At 40.3% G+C, this 20,195-nt stretch overlaps 1 protein-coding gene across 4 annotated transcripts in view; it reads left to right on the top strand.

The window, feature by feature from the left end:
• The window catches only part of CACUL1 (CDK2 associated cullin domain 1), a 53,781-nt gene extending 37,701 nt beyond the window's left edge, over positions 1–16,080 (top strand). For 2 of the 4 annotated variants that reach the window (XM_075107273.1, XM_075107271.1), the window contains 4 exons: positions 2,255–2,344; positions 7,447–7,585; positions 12,108–12,151; positions 13,296–16,080. In XM_075107273.1, the coding sequence (XP_074963374.1) occupies positions 2,255–2,344; positions 7,447–7,585; positions 12,108–12,151; positions 13,296–13,336 (314 nt within the window). In that variant the 3' untranslated portion in view covers positions 13,337–16,080. Of the gene's footprint in view, positions 1–2,254; positions 2,345–3,602; positions 3,882–7,446; positions 7,586–12,107; positions 12,152–13,295 lie in introns of all 4 variants that reach the window. The other 2 variants (XR_012662783.1, XM_075107272.1) reach the window with 2 other exon arrangements.
• Positions 16,081–20,195: the final 4,115 nt, after the last annotated feature.

Raw genomic sequence — 20,195 nt, 5'->3', positions numbered from 1 at the left:
TCACGTGACAAATAATATTGCATGTTTATAATGATGAGCTGTACTCAAGAGGTAAACTGTCCTCTTAAACTATTGCTTGTACAAATAATTCTGTTGGTGAGCACCTTGAACGTGCCAAGGGACCACTTGTGGGAGTGCTGTGGGAGTGCTCTGGGAGTTTCCATTAACTGGAAGGGAGGAAGAAAAGGTAGAGCGCCTTGCACCCCCAGTATGTTTCTAATAACATGGGCGGAGAGGAATGAGGTGGGCTGCCAGTCTGGTGCGCTCATCACCTCTTGTCTTTGATCCATATAGACCATAAAATAAAATTTTTACTGTCTACTTATTTTCTGTTATTAAAAAAAAAAAGACAGTACGTACAACTGCTCAGAGTATAGGCACTGTATTTCAGATTTCATCCGTAGTTGAAATGAGTGTGGCTTGCAATTTTTCACTTACTCAGGGGTGTCCAAGTAGTCAGGTGCCCTCTAGCTAGTTATGTAGCTGTGGGCAGCATCCGTTAATGCCTGTGTTTGTCCCCAAAGCAACTCTGAATAGCTTCTTTCCCTCCCACAGTATGCCCCGTACATAGGCAGTTATATAAAGTATCTTCTGAAATAGTTTTTAACTGCTTTTGCTAGTTATAACTTGGACACTACTAAGAGCACAACTTTCAGTTTATCAGGAATAAATTCAAGAAGCGATGTTAATTTTCTTAACATGTTTCAAAATGTTCAAGTGAGTTAACTCTGGACTTTTGTGATCTTTATGTCAGTATTAATTCCTAGGCTTATTTTGTTTTAAATAATTTGTTATACATATATTGGGAATATAATTTGAGGTCTACATTTGAAGAACAAATTTATAATTCTCTGGACACTTTGCAAATCTATTGGGGAAGCTTAGGCTGGAGTAGCTACTGTCTAATTAAATATAGATAGATGTATATACACTCACATTATTTGGAATATGCATTACTGTTACATATCTTCCTTATAAAGTAATACACCCTTTTTAATTTTCTGATTTGCAACTTTCTTGGCTGCCAGGAGGCTGTTGGAATAATCTTTAGGAAAGAGGCTAGAAATATGTGAGGCTGTGAACATGTCATTTCAAAACAAATCACAGGCTGTCACCCCCTCAAGGATTCAGCTGAGAGGAACAAGCATTTTTAAAATGGTTCTTTGTAAAATAAATTAATCTATAAAACAGTTAAATATATCAACTCTGATTACTTGAAGGTTAGAAAAAATACTTTATTTTTTAATCTTCCTAATACATGAGCTACTTAAACAGTTTCAGAAAAAGGAAAAACATGCTACTGGAGATTTTTCTTTTTATGGTAAGTACTACAGTGCCAGATGCTGAAGCTAGAACTGGAGGTGCTCTGAAGCTTAAAAGGCAGAGTCTCTACAATGTAAACTCAAGAGATATCCCCTTTAGGTAGAATTATAAGAGTCATTTATCTTCTCCATAGTGGGTACAGGAAGGCATGTATATTGCTCAACTCCTTTGTAGAGGAATAAAAACTGAGAGGCAGCAGTTGGCTTAAACCTTATTGATTTCTTATTTTGTTTTTTTTTTTTTGTTCCTGTAATTCAGATGTATGTACCAACCTCACATAAATACAAGGTAGTATATAAAGGCCTGGGTATTGTAATATAAGCAGTAAATATGCTATTGCCAGTTTTTTTTGCAAGAGGAAGGTGCAATTATTGCAGTGTTTACTACAGAAGATACCAAGAATGCAATAAAAATGTTCACTTGTGTTTAAAAGAACAACTTTTCTTATTTGATTTTTACTTTTTTTACACCCCTTGTACTTCATCCATAGACTTTCAAAATCCATCCTTAAGTTTCATGTACAAGTTGCAAAATACTGTAAAGTGAGGATTCGTGGATCTCCAGGTGTTTAGCACACTCAGTATGAGAGTGCTTCTAAAAATAAATTGTTTACTTCGGTTCTGCATCTGAATACTTAAAGCCATCACTGGCTTGGTTTTTCCTCACAACTCCTGCTGCCTGTCTGAAAACTGATGAAAAATAAGTTATTTCACATTTTCATCATACATAATTTGAACAGACTACTTCTATTTAAAAGTGATGTCTTATTACTCTTGAGAATTAATGTGTCAGATACCTGTCTGTTTCCTTTGTGAGGACATCAGACAACAAAAAAAGCATGACTACTGTATTTCTTTGATACAAAAATATATGTGTAATGGCCTATATTTCTTCATTAGAGAAATTGCTGATTCTCTTAATTTTATTTCAGCTTTACTTTTGGAAGCTCAGTCAACGCCGTTTCAAATAACTCCTTCAACCATGGCAAATATCGTGAAAGGCCTGTATACACTACGACCAGGTAAAAACAGAAGATGTTTCTAGGAGTCTCTCGTACTGCGCCTGGGATATTTTTTCCTGAACGGATATACAGTTGCTGTCTAATACACACTCAACAAACAAACAAACACGTGTTGTGTTCTGTCCATCATAATTCTTAGTTCTACTATGCAAAGGCCCTGGTTCTTCTTGTTACCCATCTGTGACCTGCACAAGGCACCATGTGAATACCAAATTAATTTTAAAAAAGCAACCCAACTCTCTGCTCTGGCAACAAAGGGAAGACCTATTTCTTTTGCTCTGTAGAAGTGAAGAAAGAAGGCTGTTTAATGAGTCAGTCATGGCAGAAGTTTAGAAGTATTGAAGTGGTGAAAGTTATGTTGTGAGTTGCACTTCAAACAGCCAGATCTTTGACATGAGATGAATGACTGCTTCTTCTATGAAGCCGTTATTTGGTTGGTATTATTTCATGGAAGAGTTTAATTTAATTCGTGAGTACATCCTGACATCTTGTGCAACAGCAGTTATATTGAAAGGAGGATGCTGTTGCAAATTTTAATCAATTTTGTACCAAAATCTCTGGTTCTGTAAGTTTTGGAGAACTGAGTAGAGCACTAGCCTGTGTTTGAAAAGACTTTAGAAATGGTAAGTATTCAAGATATCCATAAATAAATGGTACGCGCTTCCTTTCCTTTTGCAATACTGATACTCTTTTTACCTTGGTATGATTGAGGGAAGGATTTTGTCTGAGCTTCAGCGTATTTTTGCTTTGCAATCCCTACTTGTAGAAATAGAAATGAGGATGGGAAAGCTTTACAAAAAGCTTTAGTGCAATGTTTAGCATGTATACAAGCCAGGAATATGATGGACCCTCCATTTACAAAATGTATGGATAAAGCACTTTCAGTAAGCAAGGATTATTTTTACAACAGCAAAATTAACATCCTGCCATCATTTTTAAGGCAATACTAATTTCATTTTTATAAAATGTTCAATACCACAGAGGGGAAGGCTGTATACATAATTATAAAAGTATAATTCTTTGGAAGGATCTCAGTGTGTTTTTCTTGTACTGCACTTAATATTGTAGGTGAAGGACTTGTGATTTCCCAGTTTTCCATTTCAGATGATCCCTGTCTTGCTGTGTACTTCACAACACAACAGATACTCGTTAGGGTTGGTATCATGGGCTTAATCAGATTTTGAATAGTTGTCTTATGTCTGTAAGATATTAAAGTGTAAAAATTGTTCCTAGAATCTGTGATATCTGCTTTCCACAGCTGGACAGGAAGACCCCAGTCATTGACTTTAAGCTATTGCTTAAACAGTTACACATTACCTCAAGCTTCTCGGCCTCTGAGAAACTGAGGAACTTCAAAAGAGCACAGGATAGACTCCGTGATGTAAAAGGCTGTTCTTTGGTGGTGCTGGTTCCTGAGGATGAATTCTGAATCAATCGGGGCAAGAGTTCCTCTGAGGTAGTGAGTGCTTCTCACTTATTCAATGAGACGTGCTCTATTGGATGTATCACGGAGACTGCCGAGCAGAGAAGTGGGGAGGTAAAGCAGAAAATGGGGGCACTGGGAGGTGCTGGGGGATTAGAGCAGCACAGGGAAGTGTCTGATTAGGCAGTGCAGAGAGGAAAAGAAGCAAAGTGGCTGGTGACCATGGGCTTTCTCTTCTCTTTCTCTTCTTTCACTTTCTTTTCAAGTTGAAAGTACATGACAGCTGTTAGACTTCAAAAGTTGCCAGAAAAGACTGTCTTCTAATTTGAGCTCCAGCATGTGGTGGCTGCAGTAAAAAATGCTGAAGCCTGGGCAGGGGCTCAGCCTGCTAGCTGGCCCACTTGGATTTAATCTGAAACACTCTTTTTACTTCACCTATAAAGATCTGGCAGTGGCTTGAAGTACCCTATCACAGTATATTTTGTTGTGAATTCCAAGTCAGTTTATTAGCTTGGCTAAGTTAGTAACAGTAGGTTTTCAGTAGGTAACATGTACCACCTTTTTATGTATTTCATAAGACAAAAAGTGCTGTCTCATGTCTTATAGGTTTTTTTTAGTTGTGTTTGGTTGGTTGGTTAGCTTTTTGTGAGGGTTTTTTCAGGTTTTGGTTTGGTGGTAGGGTTTTTTTGTTGTTGTTTTTTGGTTTTTGAGAGCTGCTGTGATCTGGGGAATGACAGGCCTGTCAGTCTGACCTCAGTGCTGGGGAAGGTTTTGGAGCAGATCATCTTGAGTGCCATCACATGGCACGTATAGGATAACCAGGCACAGTCAGCATGCGTTTATGACAGGCAGGTCCTGCTTGACTCACCTGATCTCCCTCTATAGCAAGGTGACCTGCTTAGTGGATGAGGGAGAGGTTGCAGGTGTTATTTACCTGGACTTTAGTAAAGCCTTTGACACCATTTCCCACAGCATTCTCCTGGAGAAACTGTCTGCTCATGGCTTGAATAGGCATACTCTTCACTGGATAAAAAAGTGGCTGGATGGCTGAGCCCAAAAAATTGTGGTGAACGGAGCTAAATCTAGTTGGCAGCTGGTCACAAGTGGTGTTCCCCAGGGCTTAGTGTTGGGGCCAGTTCTGCTTAATATCTTTATCAACTGTCTGGATGAGGGGATCAAGTGCACCCTCAGTAATTTGCAGATGACACCAAGTTGGGTGGGATTGCTGATCTGCTCGCAGGTAGGAAGGCTCTGCAGAGGGACCTGGACACGCTGGATCAATGGGCTGAGGCCAATTGTGTGAGGCTTAAGACGACTCACTGCCACGTCCTGCACTTGGGTCACAACAACCCCATGCAATGCTACAGCCTTGGGGAAGAGTGGCTGGAAAGCTGCCTGGTGGAGAAGGCCCTGGGGGTGCTGGCCAACAGCCGGCTGGGCATGAGCCAGCAGTGCCCAGGTGGCCAAGGAGGCCACCAGCACCCGGGCTTGTGTCAGCACTGGTGTGGCCAGCAGGAGCAGGGCAGGGATGGTGCCCCTGTGCTCGGCACTGGTGAGGCCCCACCTCAAATGCTGGGCTCAGGTTTGGGCCCCTCGGGACAAGAAGGCCCTTGAGGTGCTGGAGTGTGTCCAGAGAAGGGCAATGGAGCTGGGGCAGGGTCTGGAGCACAAGTGTGCTGGGGGGCGGCTGAGGGAGCTGGGGGGGTTTAGCCTGGAGAAGAGGAGGCTGAGGGGAGACCTTATCGCTCTCTGCAACTGCCTGAAAGGAGGCTGTAGTGAGGTGGGTGTTGGTCTCTTCTCCCAGGTCACTAGTGATAGAACGAGAGAAAATGTCCTCAGATTGCACCAGGTAAGGTTTAGGCTGGATATTAGGAAAAATATCTTCACCAAAAGGGCTGTCAAGCATTGGAACAGGCTGCCCTGGGAAGGGGTGGAGTCACCATCCCTGGAGGTATTAAGAGACGTGTAGATGTGGTGCTTTGGGACATGGTTTAGTGGTGGACTTGGCAGTGTTAGGTTAATGTTTGGTCTTGATGATCTTAAAGGTCTTTTCCAACCTAAATGATTCTATGATGGAGGTTAGTACGTTGGTTTTTGTTTAAACCACTTGTACGCTACTAATGATTATTTAGTCAGCTTACTGATTAAAGACAAGACTGTTGAAGCTTGGCATCAACCAAGTAAACATATGTGGGAGTTGGATAAAAACTCATGATGTGCTTTAGTGAATATATTTAGAAGTATCCCTTTTTTCCAAGTAAAGATGAAGCTTAAGATAACTGCTGTAATGGCTGGAAAGTCTGGCTTCAGAAATATTTGAGGAGTATTTATTTTTCTCAGAACTTACACAGTTGCTATAAACCCAATTTTCATCCTTTGCTCAGTCTTCTGTTTCTTATAATCAGCCTTGAAGCAGCTTGAAGGTAAACTGTCTTGCTCCTGTAAGGCAATGTTCAGTGTAATGAAATTAAATCACATTTCTATCCTGAAGCTGAACTAATACAGGTTAAAGCTTTATAATTGTCATGGTTTAGCCCCAGTTAACTACTAAGCACCACGTGGCTCCTTGCCCAGTTCCCCTACCCCCATGGGATGGCGGGGAGAATCAGAAGAGCAGAAGTAAGAAAACTCGTGGGTTGAGATAAGAACAGTGTAATAATTAAAATAGTAATATTGATGATGATAATATAATGAAAAGGAAGATAATGAGAGAGGTGAAACCCAGTGGGGCACCGAACAAACAAGCAGCAATAAAACTGCTCACCACCTGCTGACCAACGCCGCTGGTCCCTGAGCCATGTTCGCTGCTTCCCCTGGCCAACTGTCCCACAGTTAATATATTGGGCATGATGTTGTATGATATGGAATATCCCTTTGGCCAGTTTGGATCAGCTGTCCTGGCTGTGCGCCCTCCCCTCCCGGCTTCTTGTGTACCTGGTAGAGCTTGGGAAGCTGGAAAAGTTCTTGACTAGTATAAGTACTACTGAGCAACAACTAAACCATTGGTGTTACCAATATTTCATACGAAGTCCAAAACACAGCACTATACCAGCTACAGCAAAGAAAATTAACTGTGTCCTGGCCAAACCCATGACAATAATGGACATTTAAAAAGTGTTTGTCTAAGCTTCAGCAGATCAGTGAGAGAATTGCATTAATTTATTTGAAATGGGGGAGGCAGAAGCAGGATTGTATGTGGTATTACTGTACTTTTCTAGAAGTAAGGATCAGGGAAGAGATGTGTAAACTTTGTGAATATGCTTCCCCACGGTAAAGTGTTACCAATGATCTGCTTATCAAGGTCAGTTTGCTGATCATCAGTGCCTGTCCTTGAGAGTGTCCAGAGATTCAGCAGCCCCTGTGAGATGCAGCAAGAACTGAATTTCAATTTATAATGAGGTTGATGACCAAAAAAAAAAGTAATTCCTTTATCTACATGTAAACATTGGATTTTAATGGTCTGATCATTTGTTCTGCTTATTTTCTGTGGGTTTTGGGGATGGTTTTGGTTTGGGGTTTTTTGGGTTTTGTTTGTTTTGTTTTGTGTTTTTTGCTTTTTTTTTAAATTCAAGATCCTAAAAAGTACTTAAAATAGAGCATAGTTACATTTGTCGAAGAGTAAAATTTTCACGAAAGATATCTTCCACATGTTTTATTCTTGCTTTCCCTCTTTTTACAGAATGGGTACAGATGGCACCAGCTTTATTTTCTAAATTCATCCCAAATATTCTACCCCCTGCTGTGGAATCTGAGCTTCAGGAATATGCTGCTCAAGACCAGAAACTTCAAAGAGAGCTTATGCAGAATGGATTTACTAGGTAATAATTATTAGTCTTCAGTAGTAATTGTGCTGGACAATGCTGAAATGGTAAAAATGGATACATCTAAAAATAATGAAAAATAATTTCAAAGTTAATAAATAACCTTCACAACTCAGTATAAGACAACGGTCTTATTTTCCACATTTTGAGTACTAGCAACCCTGCAGATGGAACCAAAAAGTAGGTGGTCAGAAGTCTTGAAATATTTTAATGAAACAGATTGCTTACAGTCATGTACCCCTGTGTTTAGATTGTGCTTCTAATGCATGATCATGCTCTTGTTCAGCTTTTGCTTCAGCTGTTTATTTTCTATAAGCTGACTGTTTTTTTTTCCATGATGCTTCTGAAAATGTCAGTTGATGACTTCTTCTCATTCCACTTTCAGAGCTATTTTTACAGTCAAGGTGTTTATTTTAAATAGGCTTTTCTCTTCTGAGTACTGAATGGGGGGAAGAACAAACAGTAAAAGAGGCAGTGGAAAATGTTCATAACCCATATTGTTCGCTCTGGGTAGTGCCTGTTGCTCTGTGCTCTTCTACGTAACTGCCTAGATGGAAGCACAGTGCTTTCACCACAGCAGTGTACCACTTTTGCAGTAGTCTGACTGTCGTGGTTCAGCCTCAGCTGGCAACTGAACACCACGCAGCTGCTCGCTCACACACACCCCCACCCCCCCCGTGGGATGGGGAAGAGAATTGGATGAGCAAAAGAACTTGTGGGTTGAGATAAGCATGGTTTAATGATTACAATATAATAATAATAATGCTTATGATAATAATGACACTAATGTTAATATAATAAAATGGAAAAGGAAGGGAAAGGGGAAAAAAAGGAAAAAAAACCAAACCACAGAAACACAAACAATACAACTGTTCACCACACGCCGACCGACGCTGCCTGTCCCCGAGCCACGATTGCTTCCTCCCTCCCCTGGCCAGCTCCTCCCAGTTAACATACTGGGCATGATGTTACATGATATGGAATATCCCTTTGGTCAGTTTGAATCTGCTCTCTTAGCTGTGCCCCCTCCCCTCCCGGCTTCTTGTGCACTCAGCAGAGCATGGGAAGCTAGAAATATCCTTGACTAGTAGAAGCGCTACTCAGCAACAGCCCAAAACACCTATTTGTTATCTCAACATTTTTTTTTTCCATGCTAAGTTCAAAGCACAGCACTATACCAGCTAGAGTGAAGAAAATTAACTTTATCCCAGCTAAAACCATGACACTGACAATCCAAGATCAGGCTGGGGAAGCTGTTGCTCTGTTCCGAAGAGGTTCATCTCTGCATGAAGAGAATTCATCTTCATCTTTCCTGTTACCAGTGTAACACTGAGAATCTGGTGCTGTCATTTGAACCTTCCCTAGATGTGGGTATGTTTAGTGTTAGATGTACTCCTGGATTTCATACTTGTGTAGTTTTCCTCAAAGGTAAACTCTCTCTCTTCAAAGCTTGTTGAATTATTCAGCTTCAGAAAACTGTGTGACTGACCCAAATGCAAATGGTGTGGTAGGCTCACTCCTTGTAAGGCTTTCTATTGAGGAAAATAGTTTTTTGATAGATAAGCATGAGTTAAAACAGTAAAAAGAAAGCTGTAAGAGCTTGGGCTGAGAAAAGCAGTGCATTTGGCCCAGGAAATAGAAGTTTTAGACTGTTTGAAACTGAGTAGGCATATTATGCTGACAGTAGAATAGACTAGACTATTTCAGTTGGAAGGGACCTACAATGATCATCCAGGTCCAATTGCTTGAGCACTTCAGGGCTGACCAAAAGTTAAAGCAAATTATTAAGGGTGTTGTCCAAATGCTTCTTAAACACTGACAGTCTCGGGGCATCGACCACCTCTCTAGGAAGACTGTTGCAGTGTTTGATCACCCTCTCAGCAAAGAAATGCTTCCTAATGTCCAAAAGAATGTAATGCACAGAACAACAAAAAAAAAAGGAACATTTTAGTTTTGTCTAATTTTCAATCCTATTAATTCTTAGGTGGCTTATACTAGTTGTACTTGCAACTGCATTTTACTGGTTTCACACTTCACAGAGAATTAAAAATGAAGTTTCAAGTAGTAACGGTCCATACGCACAAAACCAATCAATTTCAAAGCCATTTTTCTGTAGTAACCCAAAAATAAGATGGGCTCATCAGCTTGGCTGTAAAGCTCTTTGGCTGGTGCAATATCCTGAGGATACCATATAAAAGGCTAGGAAGGATACTGACCATTGCAATGGCTAGATGCCTCTGCTCTCTTAAGGACTTAGTGGGATCCTCAGAATATGTTTTAGCAACTCCTGTTTTATGCAGAAAAGAAATTCTCTAGCATTGGAACTAGTGCAAATTCATTGGAAACTGTTTCTGTCCTGTGTGGTGGGGACAAATAATAGATTAGGGCTTGAGTATAGTCGTACAGGGGAGAACTAAGTAAAGGTTTCTGTGTCACGTATTGTTTGCAGAGTCTGATTTCTAAGAGCTGCTCTTCCCTTTGGCTTTCTGCAGTATGTGGTCTTCTGGGTATTGGCCACGTGAATAGTTCTGGTATGTCTTGGAGGATTAGAAAATTGGCCCACCCTAGCCTGTGCTTTGGTGCAACTACTGTTTCTGTGTAGCTTGCTTTCAGTTTATTACATAAAATTGCAAAATAAAACTTTGCAGTGGAGTAACTGATTGATGTAATTTAGTCTCTGATGGATGTGCTTGGACACTACATTTTACATGGTTGTACTGCCAGTGAGTCAGTGCAGTCTGGTAAACATGGAGGTTATATGAAGTGTTAGAGTAGTCTGTCATCGTTAAAAGGACACAGGTAAAAGGAAAATGAAGTACAGGTGGTGTCATTTGCTACGTGGCATTTTGTATTGGTATATGAAATGCATTTTGCCTTGAAATGTATTTCAAGATGTAATATGCCTCTTCCTGTGTTCAGGAATGTAAGTTATGTTTTTTTATAACCTTTCAGAATTGTTTTGAGGTTATATTCCTACATATATAAATGTGTATGTACATATGTATAAAAGCGTTGGTCTCTCTTACCAAGGAGTGTGCTCAGTCTGTTCTCTTTGGGTTAGCATGAAATATCATCTGTTTTGCTAGAATTGTGCCAAAAAATGGTGATGTTTTTGCTGCTGCACTTTCTGCAGCAGTAACCGTGAGGAGAGCAGCACAGTCAGGCATCTTCATCAGCATTAATGGCATATCAGGTTCTAGCTGAAATAGTCAGCTTATCAGCGCTATTAAAAACTGTTGCTGTAGAAAGTGGGAACACAAGCCAGTTGCTTGGTGGTATTTCTCTTGTGAAAGACAGACCTTAATCAAGCTATAGACAGCAGATCCATCCATTTAAGAGTGGTTTCAGGGAAGAACACTTTGTATTATTAGAAAAAAAACCAATTTCTACCAACTTCCAGCAGGTAAATGTAAAATTATAACTACTGTGGTGAAAATATATAAGGAAGAGAGATTCCAATATAATAGTTTCAATAGAATCACACAGAATCTTAGGTTGGAAGGGACCTCAGGGATCATCTAGTCCAACCTTTCTGGGAAGAGCACAGTCTAGACAAGATGGCCCAGCACCCTGACCAGATGACTCCTGAAGGTGTCCAATGTGGCCAAGTCAACCCCTTCCCTGGGGAGATTATTCCAATGGTTGACTGTCCTTACTGTGAAAAATTCTCCTCTTGTGTCCAGTCAGAATCTCCCCAAGAGCAGCTTGTGTCTATCCCCCTTGTCCTCTCCATGTGACTCCGTGTAAAAGGGAGTCTCCATCTCCTTTGTAGCTGCCCCTTAAATACTGGTACAGAGTGATGAGATCCCCTCTGAGCCTCCTTTTCTCAAGGCTGAACAAACCCAGTTCTCCTAGCCTATCCTCGTATGGCAGCTTCCCAGTCCTTCCCAGACAGATATCATATCTGTCATCACAAGACACTCGTGAAGCAGCAAGACTTTCCAGCTTTAAGAGTTTGTGCGCACAAGAATAAAAGGAAAAAAATGTTTTCCAAATAGATTGCAATTTGATTTTTGGGTTTTCGGGAGCAATGATGTAACCAATGTTTATACAACTTCAGTTATTTAAATCTTCTGCTTGAAGAGGGAGTGCTGTCAGCACAGACTTGCTTAGAGTCTAATTGTTGGGTTTTCAGGAGCTTCTTTTTTAGACTGATAGATGCAGAGTTCTTCATGTAGTTATATAAAGTTTGGTTGAGAAGTTTGAATTAAGGAGAACAATATTATGCATGACTTAAGAGCACACTGTAGGAACAATTTTTCGTCATCTTCACTTTATAAAAAAAATTACCCTATAAAATCGAGCCTACTATCTTTACAAAAGGATGAGCTAATTAAATCTATAAAATATAGCTTATACTTCAGTTTTAGTAAATTGAGAATCCTGCAGTGATGTGTTATTGCTACTATGTTTGCATTTTGTTTCTAAAGTCTGTAAAAGTTGATGATTTTTATGAGATATTTCACTGTTGTTTTTGTTTTCTTAAAATGAAAATACCTTTCTTGACCTTCTTTCCTAGAGGTGACCAGTCACGCAAGAGAGCTGGAGAAGAGCTAACTTACAGTAAGTATGCGTCTAACCCTGCCCTCCACTGTGCTGCAGTCCCTGCTGTGTGGGCGTAGAGCTAGTGGTGGGCTTCTGGGTGTCTGGGCGGTGGCAAGGTGTCAGAGGCTGCATCTCCACATTGCAGCTAGCTGTCTGCCAGTGTAACACTTGCCATTCCAAGTAACGATACAAATTTCTTGGGTCTAGAGCGTGGCTAACTGTGCTAGAGTCCCACAGCTGACCTGTAAGGTACTGAGATGTCCTAGCTACTGAGGCCAAGATACTTCCACTTCATTTAAGTACACAGTGGAGGTCTTAAGGAAAAAGAATGTAGTTGTTCCAAGTCTCTTCCTGGTCAGGATACACATCACAGGCAAAGACATGATGATACAGTCTGCCTCTGAGATATATCACCTGCTGGTGATGTGTGTTGACAACAGAGGTATTGGAAGGGTTGTGCTTTTCAAATTGGAGTCCTCAATTACTTATCTAATACAACATGGGATCCACCTGCACTGAAGTACTGAAGGCAGTATTTGGAAAGTTGTCTTCCATTTGTAGATGAAGTCTCCTGCTGCATGTTTAATTAGGAGGTTCTTCACTTCTCCCTTAATGCCCCCCAATAGAGATTAGGGGTCAGGGGGAGGAAGCACAGGGAGGAATGGTATTTCCATTCTGAGTTGGTTGCTCTACTCTAGACATCCCTAATTTGAGTGCAGTCAGTCAAAAGGTCCTATCTTCTGTACTCACTAAATATTTGGCCAGGGGAGGATCTAGTCCCATACATTCTAGGTTAGGATTTATATACAATGTCCTGATTGCTGGTTGTTAAATAGCTTTGAGGATTGGGAAATAGTATCTGTTCTGGTGGTGGTGTTAACTTCAGTTCATTTTATTGTATTCTTTCTGCTGAGCTTCTTCCTATGCTTTCAGCAGAGTATGTTTGCTTTATTTCCTACCATAAAATGTTGTGCAATTTTATGAACTCTTACTACAACCTGAAATGAACGAATAGCTGCTTACTTGGTATATCAACTCAGTTTACACTGTAAACGTTTAGGAGGCTCTGCTGGATTTTGGGTTGTTGGGGAGGTGGGAGGGGAAGGACATAAGGTGAAAGTTTAATATGAGAGAATTTCTTGAACTTTTTCTATAATTTCAGATGGCTCATCAGCTTGTGCAAGCTCCAGGGGGTACAGATAGTGAATATACTGGATCAGCTTCTATTCCTAGCCAGAACAGACACTGGAGGAGCACAGGTGGTATCCGGAGCCTCCTTTGGCAACTGCTGATACTTGAGCTCTGACGCGAACTATGCCTCAAAGAAGAGTTTTGGACTTTCTTCTTTATGTAATAAAATGTCAGTTGCTGCTACAATTGGGATGACTTTGAAAGACATGGTTCCTTGGTCTGGCCTCTCAACAAATTCATGTTCTGTAATTTTTGTGAGGAATGCACCTTGAAAAACAATCCTTTCAAAGTGGAAATGGGCAGCCGAAATCAGCAGCTTCCAAAAGTGTTAGAATGGAAGAATCTTTTTTGCACTCTTTTCTTAAGGACATTCTTAAAACTAGTTAACACGTCAGTGTATTAGTTTTTAAACTTCAAGGTATTTTCTGGAGCTTTTACTTAAATAACAAGAATAAAGTTTCATTATTTTGCAGTATTTGTTCATTAGTTTAAAAATTGTCACCTTTTAAGAGTTGGTCCCATATAAATGTATCTTCTGTCAGGGAGTTTTTAATTCCAGATTTTTCTTTTATCTCTTCGGGTTTTTTTGTTATTTGGTATTTTGAAATCTGTTTTCCTATGTGTTTGTACTCTGTGCCTTCAGCTTGTGCACTTTGCAACTTTGTAGGCCATATTTTGTTAATGCAAAATGTGTTCTTGGGGGAAAAACTTGATGTGAACAAACATGCTGCAAAGCTGCACTTTTTTCTCTTGCATTAATGGGAGGTGAACTTAAGGAGGAAAAGTTGAACCTATCACCATCACTAATAGTGACTTGGAAGTTTGTCCCCTTTTAATTTTGTATGTATTAGTGTTTAATGCTGGGACCAACTCTTGTAGAACCTCTCATTGACTTCCATTGGCTTCCATAATTGCAATAGATTGAGATGTGAATTCCAGACAGAATGAAATACTAAGATGTGATTATGCTGTGCTATGTAGAAATATTGTGGGCAAAATTCTTCAGTCTAGTAGGTCTGCAAAGTGCATCTTTGTCAGCACAAACCAGATTTGCACCTGATTGATCAGCAAACGATGGTACCTGTCCGAGATCACTGTGGCTCCTGTGCCATTTCTCCTGTTCCAGAGATGCGATGGGGGTGTGATAGTGGATGTTGTCAGAATCAGGGAGTTGAGGAGTGGTGTAACGCATGTGTGCCTACCTATAGGCCTCCTGTTTCCAGAGTTGTGTAAACTCAGCTGGAGATCCAGCAGAGCCCAGTTCCAGGAGATCTGGACCTACAGTCTGAATCCTAATGATTGTGACATGGGTTTTAATCTGTAGTATGGCTAATGCAATTCTTTCATGAGGGGAGAAACATACTTGAAAAAGCAGTTCGACTACAGGGTTGTTGTTTTTTTATTACTATGAATTTATTTTTTATCGCTTTTAGTTATGAAGAGAAATAAGTTGGTAATATAAAATCTTTCTGAAGTGAAACAAAAGTTTGTTCAGTTTTGTCTTGTACAACTCTTATGCCTGTTTAAAAAAAACACCCAACACACAAAACCAACACAACCCCATTTATGCTTGCATGATTTCATTACAAAATGCAAGAAAAAATAGATGCGGCAGGGACAAAGTTTATTTCTTTTTGTTTTGTAGCCAGACTTCTTCTAAATTAATTTAATTCTATCAGTTTCACATCAGCCATTTTGGCAATGCTGTTAGTTTGGAAGGTAGGGGGGAAGAATGAGGATGATGCTGCTGTGATTGATTCAAATGTTTTACCTGTATATTTCTTTGCATATTTGCAAAGCCTGTTTTTAATTTTGAGGAAGTTTTTCTTTAAAATGAATGCTTCAGTGTTTCGTTTTCTATGTAGAACAATACCAGCAGTCTAATCTCGTCCCCAGTAGTGGAAAACCAAACCACTCTTGAGTAGGGATTTTCAAGTGTTGATAGTGTTTGCTTCAACTTTGCTACCAGCTACTTAAGTTGAAGCAGAGTTAGCAAAAACAGGAATTTTGAAATTTTTGCTGAAGTACACAGTGGAGAAGTTAATGAAGGGTAATAGCGAACAAAATGATTTGCTAGCTTCCAGATTTTTATCGGTTTTGGGTTTAAACAAAAATAAAACCTCTGATAGTGTCCTTAGCTTTAAAAATCATTGTTTGCAGAAATGACAATGTTCTTGAGTTAGGAGTAGATGCATTAACCTAATTTGGTTAAAATTTGTTTACAATTTCATTACCATTCTACTTCATGTAACACAGTAATCAAGCTCTGTCATCTTTGTCAAGTGATCACAATGCTTTTCTTAAAGTGGTTTTACTGGTTCAAGTTTGTAAATAACATGTAGTCCGTTTGCTTCATGTTTGAGGCAAGGGTTCAACATTCATTTTACATCGCATTATGTTTGGGACACAAACTTCTACAAAAATAACTCCATCAAAAAGTAAAGCATTGCTGTCAGCGTGGTTCACTTCGTATGCACTGGGTAGTGCTTGGATGCTTCTCAGTCCTGTGTAGCATTCTCACTTGGCCACCATACTCGAGAAATCTGTTTGTTAAGCACTGTATTATGTTGTAAATTTGGCATTAAAATTCCTGTGTGTTTTGGCATTATTAACATAATGCTGAAATATTGTTTATCTGTCAAAGACGTTATCATTGTGACTAAGCATGAAACCGAATACAGCGTACTGTACTAAATTATTTTGTTTCTCTGTAAACTTGCATTTTACTTACAGTAAAACTAACACAGCCAACTTGAGCATTGGTACTGTAAAGTCACAACTACCAACAGCATGATCCTAACCGCAGTATTTAATTTAACCAAATAACATGGTAAATCTGTTGCATCTGTAGCTTACTCTTAAGATTAAGCAGTAAAGTTGGTTATACAATGGGTGTCCTCTTTATCTTGCACTGGTTCTATAGCCAAACTTGCTACATTAAAATATTTTTAGATTAATTTCATTTCTTGATTTTGGAAGTTGAAATATTTAAATTCATCCTGCTGACTACTGTATTAGTAGGCAGTTGTCAATATGCAGTCATGATGGTCTTTGATACAAATTGGGGGCGGGGGGGGGATTGTGTGTGTGTCTAACTAGGTAAGTACTCAACTCTTCTACAGTTGGATCTCCTTGATACCTTTCTGCAGTTGTTGAGGAAGTATTTGTGAATGAATACTTTGAAGCACAAGTTTTCAACTCCTGTCATTTGATAGGAATATGACCAGCCGGATTCATCCCTTTTAAGTTTTCCCTAATATGATTGTTTACTTTCTACAGGTTTTAAAGCAAAAAAACCAACAGGCAAAACAAAACCCACCAAAACCAGAAACCTACCACAGAGGCCATGTTCTGATGACTGAAAAATGTTTTCTGTGTATGCTATGACAACCCCAGTGAAAGGATGATTCTGTAGAATGACAGGATAAAAACCAACTGCTTGAATTTGATTCCTGTCTTTAACCCTTCTCCAGTTGAGAGAAAACAAATGTCTTTAACTTGACATGCACCAGATACCCAGAGGGAACTTAGTTCAGCTCACAATGTGGGAGTTGTGGTACCTTTGGGATCAATATAGTTCCTGACCACAATGAAAAGGTTGTGCTGGGGAGGAATGGTCACTGCTTGGCTTAGTGCACTTCCCTTTCTGCTCTGCTGGGACTGTGATAACATGGGGATAGTCACTGTGCTGAGGCCACTCTTGTTAAAGGTTCCTTTTTTTCAAGGGATGTCTTGTGTTGGTCACTCATTTAACACTTGAGATTGCTTTTCCCCGCTGAATACTGTAAATAAGTCTGTTAATGATAGTATATGCTTTCATTGGTGGTGTTTGCTTCACTGCTCTGAAGAGTTCTTTCACTGCTCTTAGAGCACATCCATTAGAAACCTTTAAATGCATGTTAAAGACTGCCTTGTTGTGGAGGTGTTCGTGTGGTGTAATACTGAGCTGCAAACCGCTCCCAGCACCGTCACTGGGCAGGGAAAACTAGATGGTCGGGCTTTGTCTGTCCTCCTTTCTCTGACCTAGGGGTCTGCAGTAGCAGATGCCCGTGCCTTGCTAGTACAAGGCGCAGCCTCCTCTGCGCTGTTCCTTTGGCTGAGGTAAGCAGGGGAGGCTGGCGCCCCGCGGTGCAGTTGCTTTGCTAGGCTGATGCATGCAAGTCACGTCAGCACTCTAGCATGTCCCGTCATGCACATTCTCAGCACGGAGTCTGACCTCCATCTGTAACTATTACAACTTTTGTGAAAGGAAACGGAGGTCTCAGTCCTATTCAGTCTTTTATTTCTAGGTAAGGTAGCGGAGAATTTTCAGGTAGATCTTTCCTTCTGGAGTGTTCTTGGGGAAATATTCTCTGGTTGGTAGAAGAGAGGGATCTTTCCTCCAAGGAGGAGGACTATGGTCATCTGTCTCTGATTTTTGTCCGCTGGCCTCCAAGGCAATGTGGCGCAAGACAGTAAATCGTATTGAGTGCACTTAATTCTGGATTTAATGTAGGATAAACAATTATCTTTTTGGTAGGCTTACAAACTTCAGGTAGTGGTAATCATGGAAGGTTTGAACTGGGGTGGGCTTACTGTGGCAGGTGTCGTGATTACAGGACAGTTATTACAGGGAGTTATTTTGTCCCAGAGGACATTACTTTTTAATGCCATAAATTCATGTGATACTGGCTCAACCAGATATTTTTGTAGCTATGGTGCCTATTGACAGGAAAAGGTTGGAGAATCTAAATTTCATCTTTATCGGTACTTAAATACACTGGGTTTGAATGGGGAGTGGAATCATGTGCAAGGGGAAGCTTTACCTTCTGTCAGGAGGCACAGATCATCAGTGTAACTGCATTAGCAAAACAGACAAACTTGCAGATTTGGCCTCAGTTGAAAGCTCCCTGACAAAGTACTTTGTACTTCACACTTTGGTAGAGGGAGTGGAAGGACTAAACCCATGTATCTTGACCTAACTTGAATGACTGCTTTAAGCGGGTTCCAAAATTTCATAGGCAATGAGGATTCAGAAATCCCCTCTGGCTGTCTCCATCTGTCCCTGGGACGCTGTACATACACTTTGGTTAATGTTCCTTTTTCTGAGCTTCTGTTAACTGATCTAATTAGCACAGAACAGGAAAGTTGACTCCCCTAATGATGACAGCAGAATGAATCTAGTAATAGTACTTATTGCCTCTTTAGTATTGCTTTTCAAGTAATCATTCCTTAAGAAAAACTGTTAGAGTTTCTGAGATGACCTGGGTTATCACCTGTTTCTGTTATAATTTATTTGTTAGCACCATTTGCCACCTATCAGCAAATTGAACAATTTTGTACAGAGAACAGGTCATAAATGTCCATCTTGGGATGGTTGGTATATGTTACCCAGTGGATGAGGTGTATTGTCAGGGTAAGAGCACCTATACACAGTACAAGATACGTGGAGGTCTGAATGTATGGCTGAAGAGCTGAGGCCGTGCATCTGGTTAGGTTTGTGCTGCTGTCCCGTAGAAGCATGGAGTGACTGCAGAGTGAGTCACACTGTGAGCACGCACCCAGAAAGTCTGCAGTCAGTTACCACAGGATAGCTGATGGACTGCGTTTGATGAGAAGGGTTCAACAGGGCTCAACAGAGACCTGTTCCGGTGGCAGGAAATGCCTCATCTTTGAAACAGGTCAGGGCATGAAATCTTAAAATGACCTATTTGTTAAGGTGCCTAACTTAAATTCCATGTATGGTCAATGTGAAGCAAAAGGTTTTGCTAGCAGGTACCACATAGCACAATGGGTATACTTCAAGATTTCCATTTTTGGGTCTCTGTTTCGAGTCATGGCCTGCTGGTACTTGAACCCTTCTCATCAAAGGAGCTGGAGGCAGAACTCGCCAGACAGGACCTGTCCTACCTGTGCAAGAGCAGAAGGAAAACAGGCCTGTTTGGTTTCCTTAATGACTTTTATATTAAGTCTTTACTGAGTAGGCGCCTGCTGTTCCCAGTTGCTTGGGTAGCCCAAGTTCTTCAAGGTATGTGGTTTTGATGTTTTAGTCTGTTGGAATGAATGTCAGGCAGAATTTCATCCAAGCTGTAGAACAATACAGAGATGCATCATAGCTGGTGATTATCTACTTGTAATCTAAATAATCTCATTATCCCATTTGTTCCCTCAGTTACAACTTCTGAAATCATGTTCAAGTGATAATATGATTTCCAATTATGGCTCCAATCTTCTACTTCGGAGAATGTCATAGTTACTGAGCACAGATACGCAGGAGAGAGACCCGTAGGGTAAAATGAAATTCTCTATGCAAGCTTCTGTTTCATGTTTCCCTCCAGGGATGTGTCATGAATTGAAAAACTGCACACACAATCATTGATACAAATCCTCTGCCTCGTTCATGTTTTGGTGTAGTGTTTTGTTCTTTCTTTTCTAATAATTCCCAGTGTTGAATTTGCCTTTTCTTAATAACTGGTGTATATCAAGCTAACACTTTTTAGAGCTATCTGTTATAATCCCAATATGTCATTTGTGGGTAATAATAGCTCCAACTTGTTAAAGTAAAATTAGGATGGTATTTTCCCAATGCATCATTTTGTCAGTCAATATAAATTTAAGTAATCTGGATCTCTCACCCCATTGCTTAGCAAAATGAAGTCCTGAAGCTCTTCATAGTCAGTCTTCCTTTTTACTTCCCTGGATGATAGATAGCACATGAACTTTGTGTTTTGCTGTTCACCTCCTTTTATGACTACAGCAGCTAGCATGACCCCAGTGTTGTGGTATTCTGCTGGTGGCCTCTCTCTGTTGTGAGAACTGTTGGTTCCTGCTCCGTAGCTTTCCACGGGCAATTTATTCATGTGGAAAAGCTTCTCCATTGCCTCGTGGTAGC

The sequence above is a fragment of the Phalacrocorax aristotelis genome, chromosome 12 (assembly GCF_949628215.1).
Source record: "Phalacrocorax aristotelis chromosome 12, bGulAri2.1, whole genome shotgun sequence".
Taxonomy (NCBI): Eukaryota; Metazoa; Chordata; class Aves; order Suliformes; family Phalacrocoracidae; genus Phalacrocorax; species Phalacrocorax aristotelis.
The sequence above is the reverse complement of the archived record's forward strand: the minus strand, read 5'-3'. Positions and strand labels throughout refer to the sequence as shown.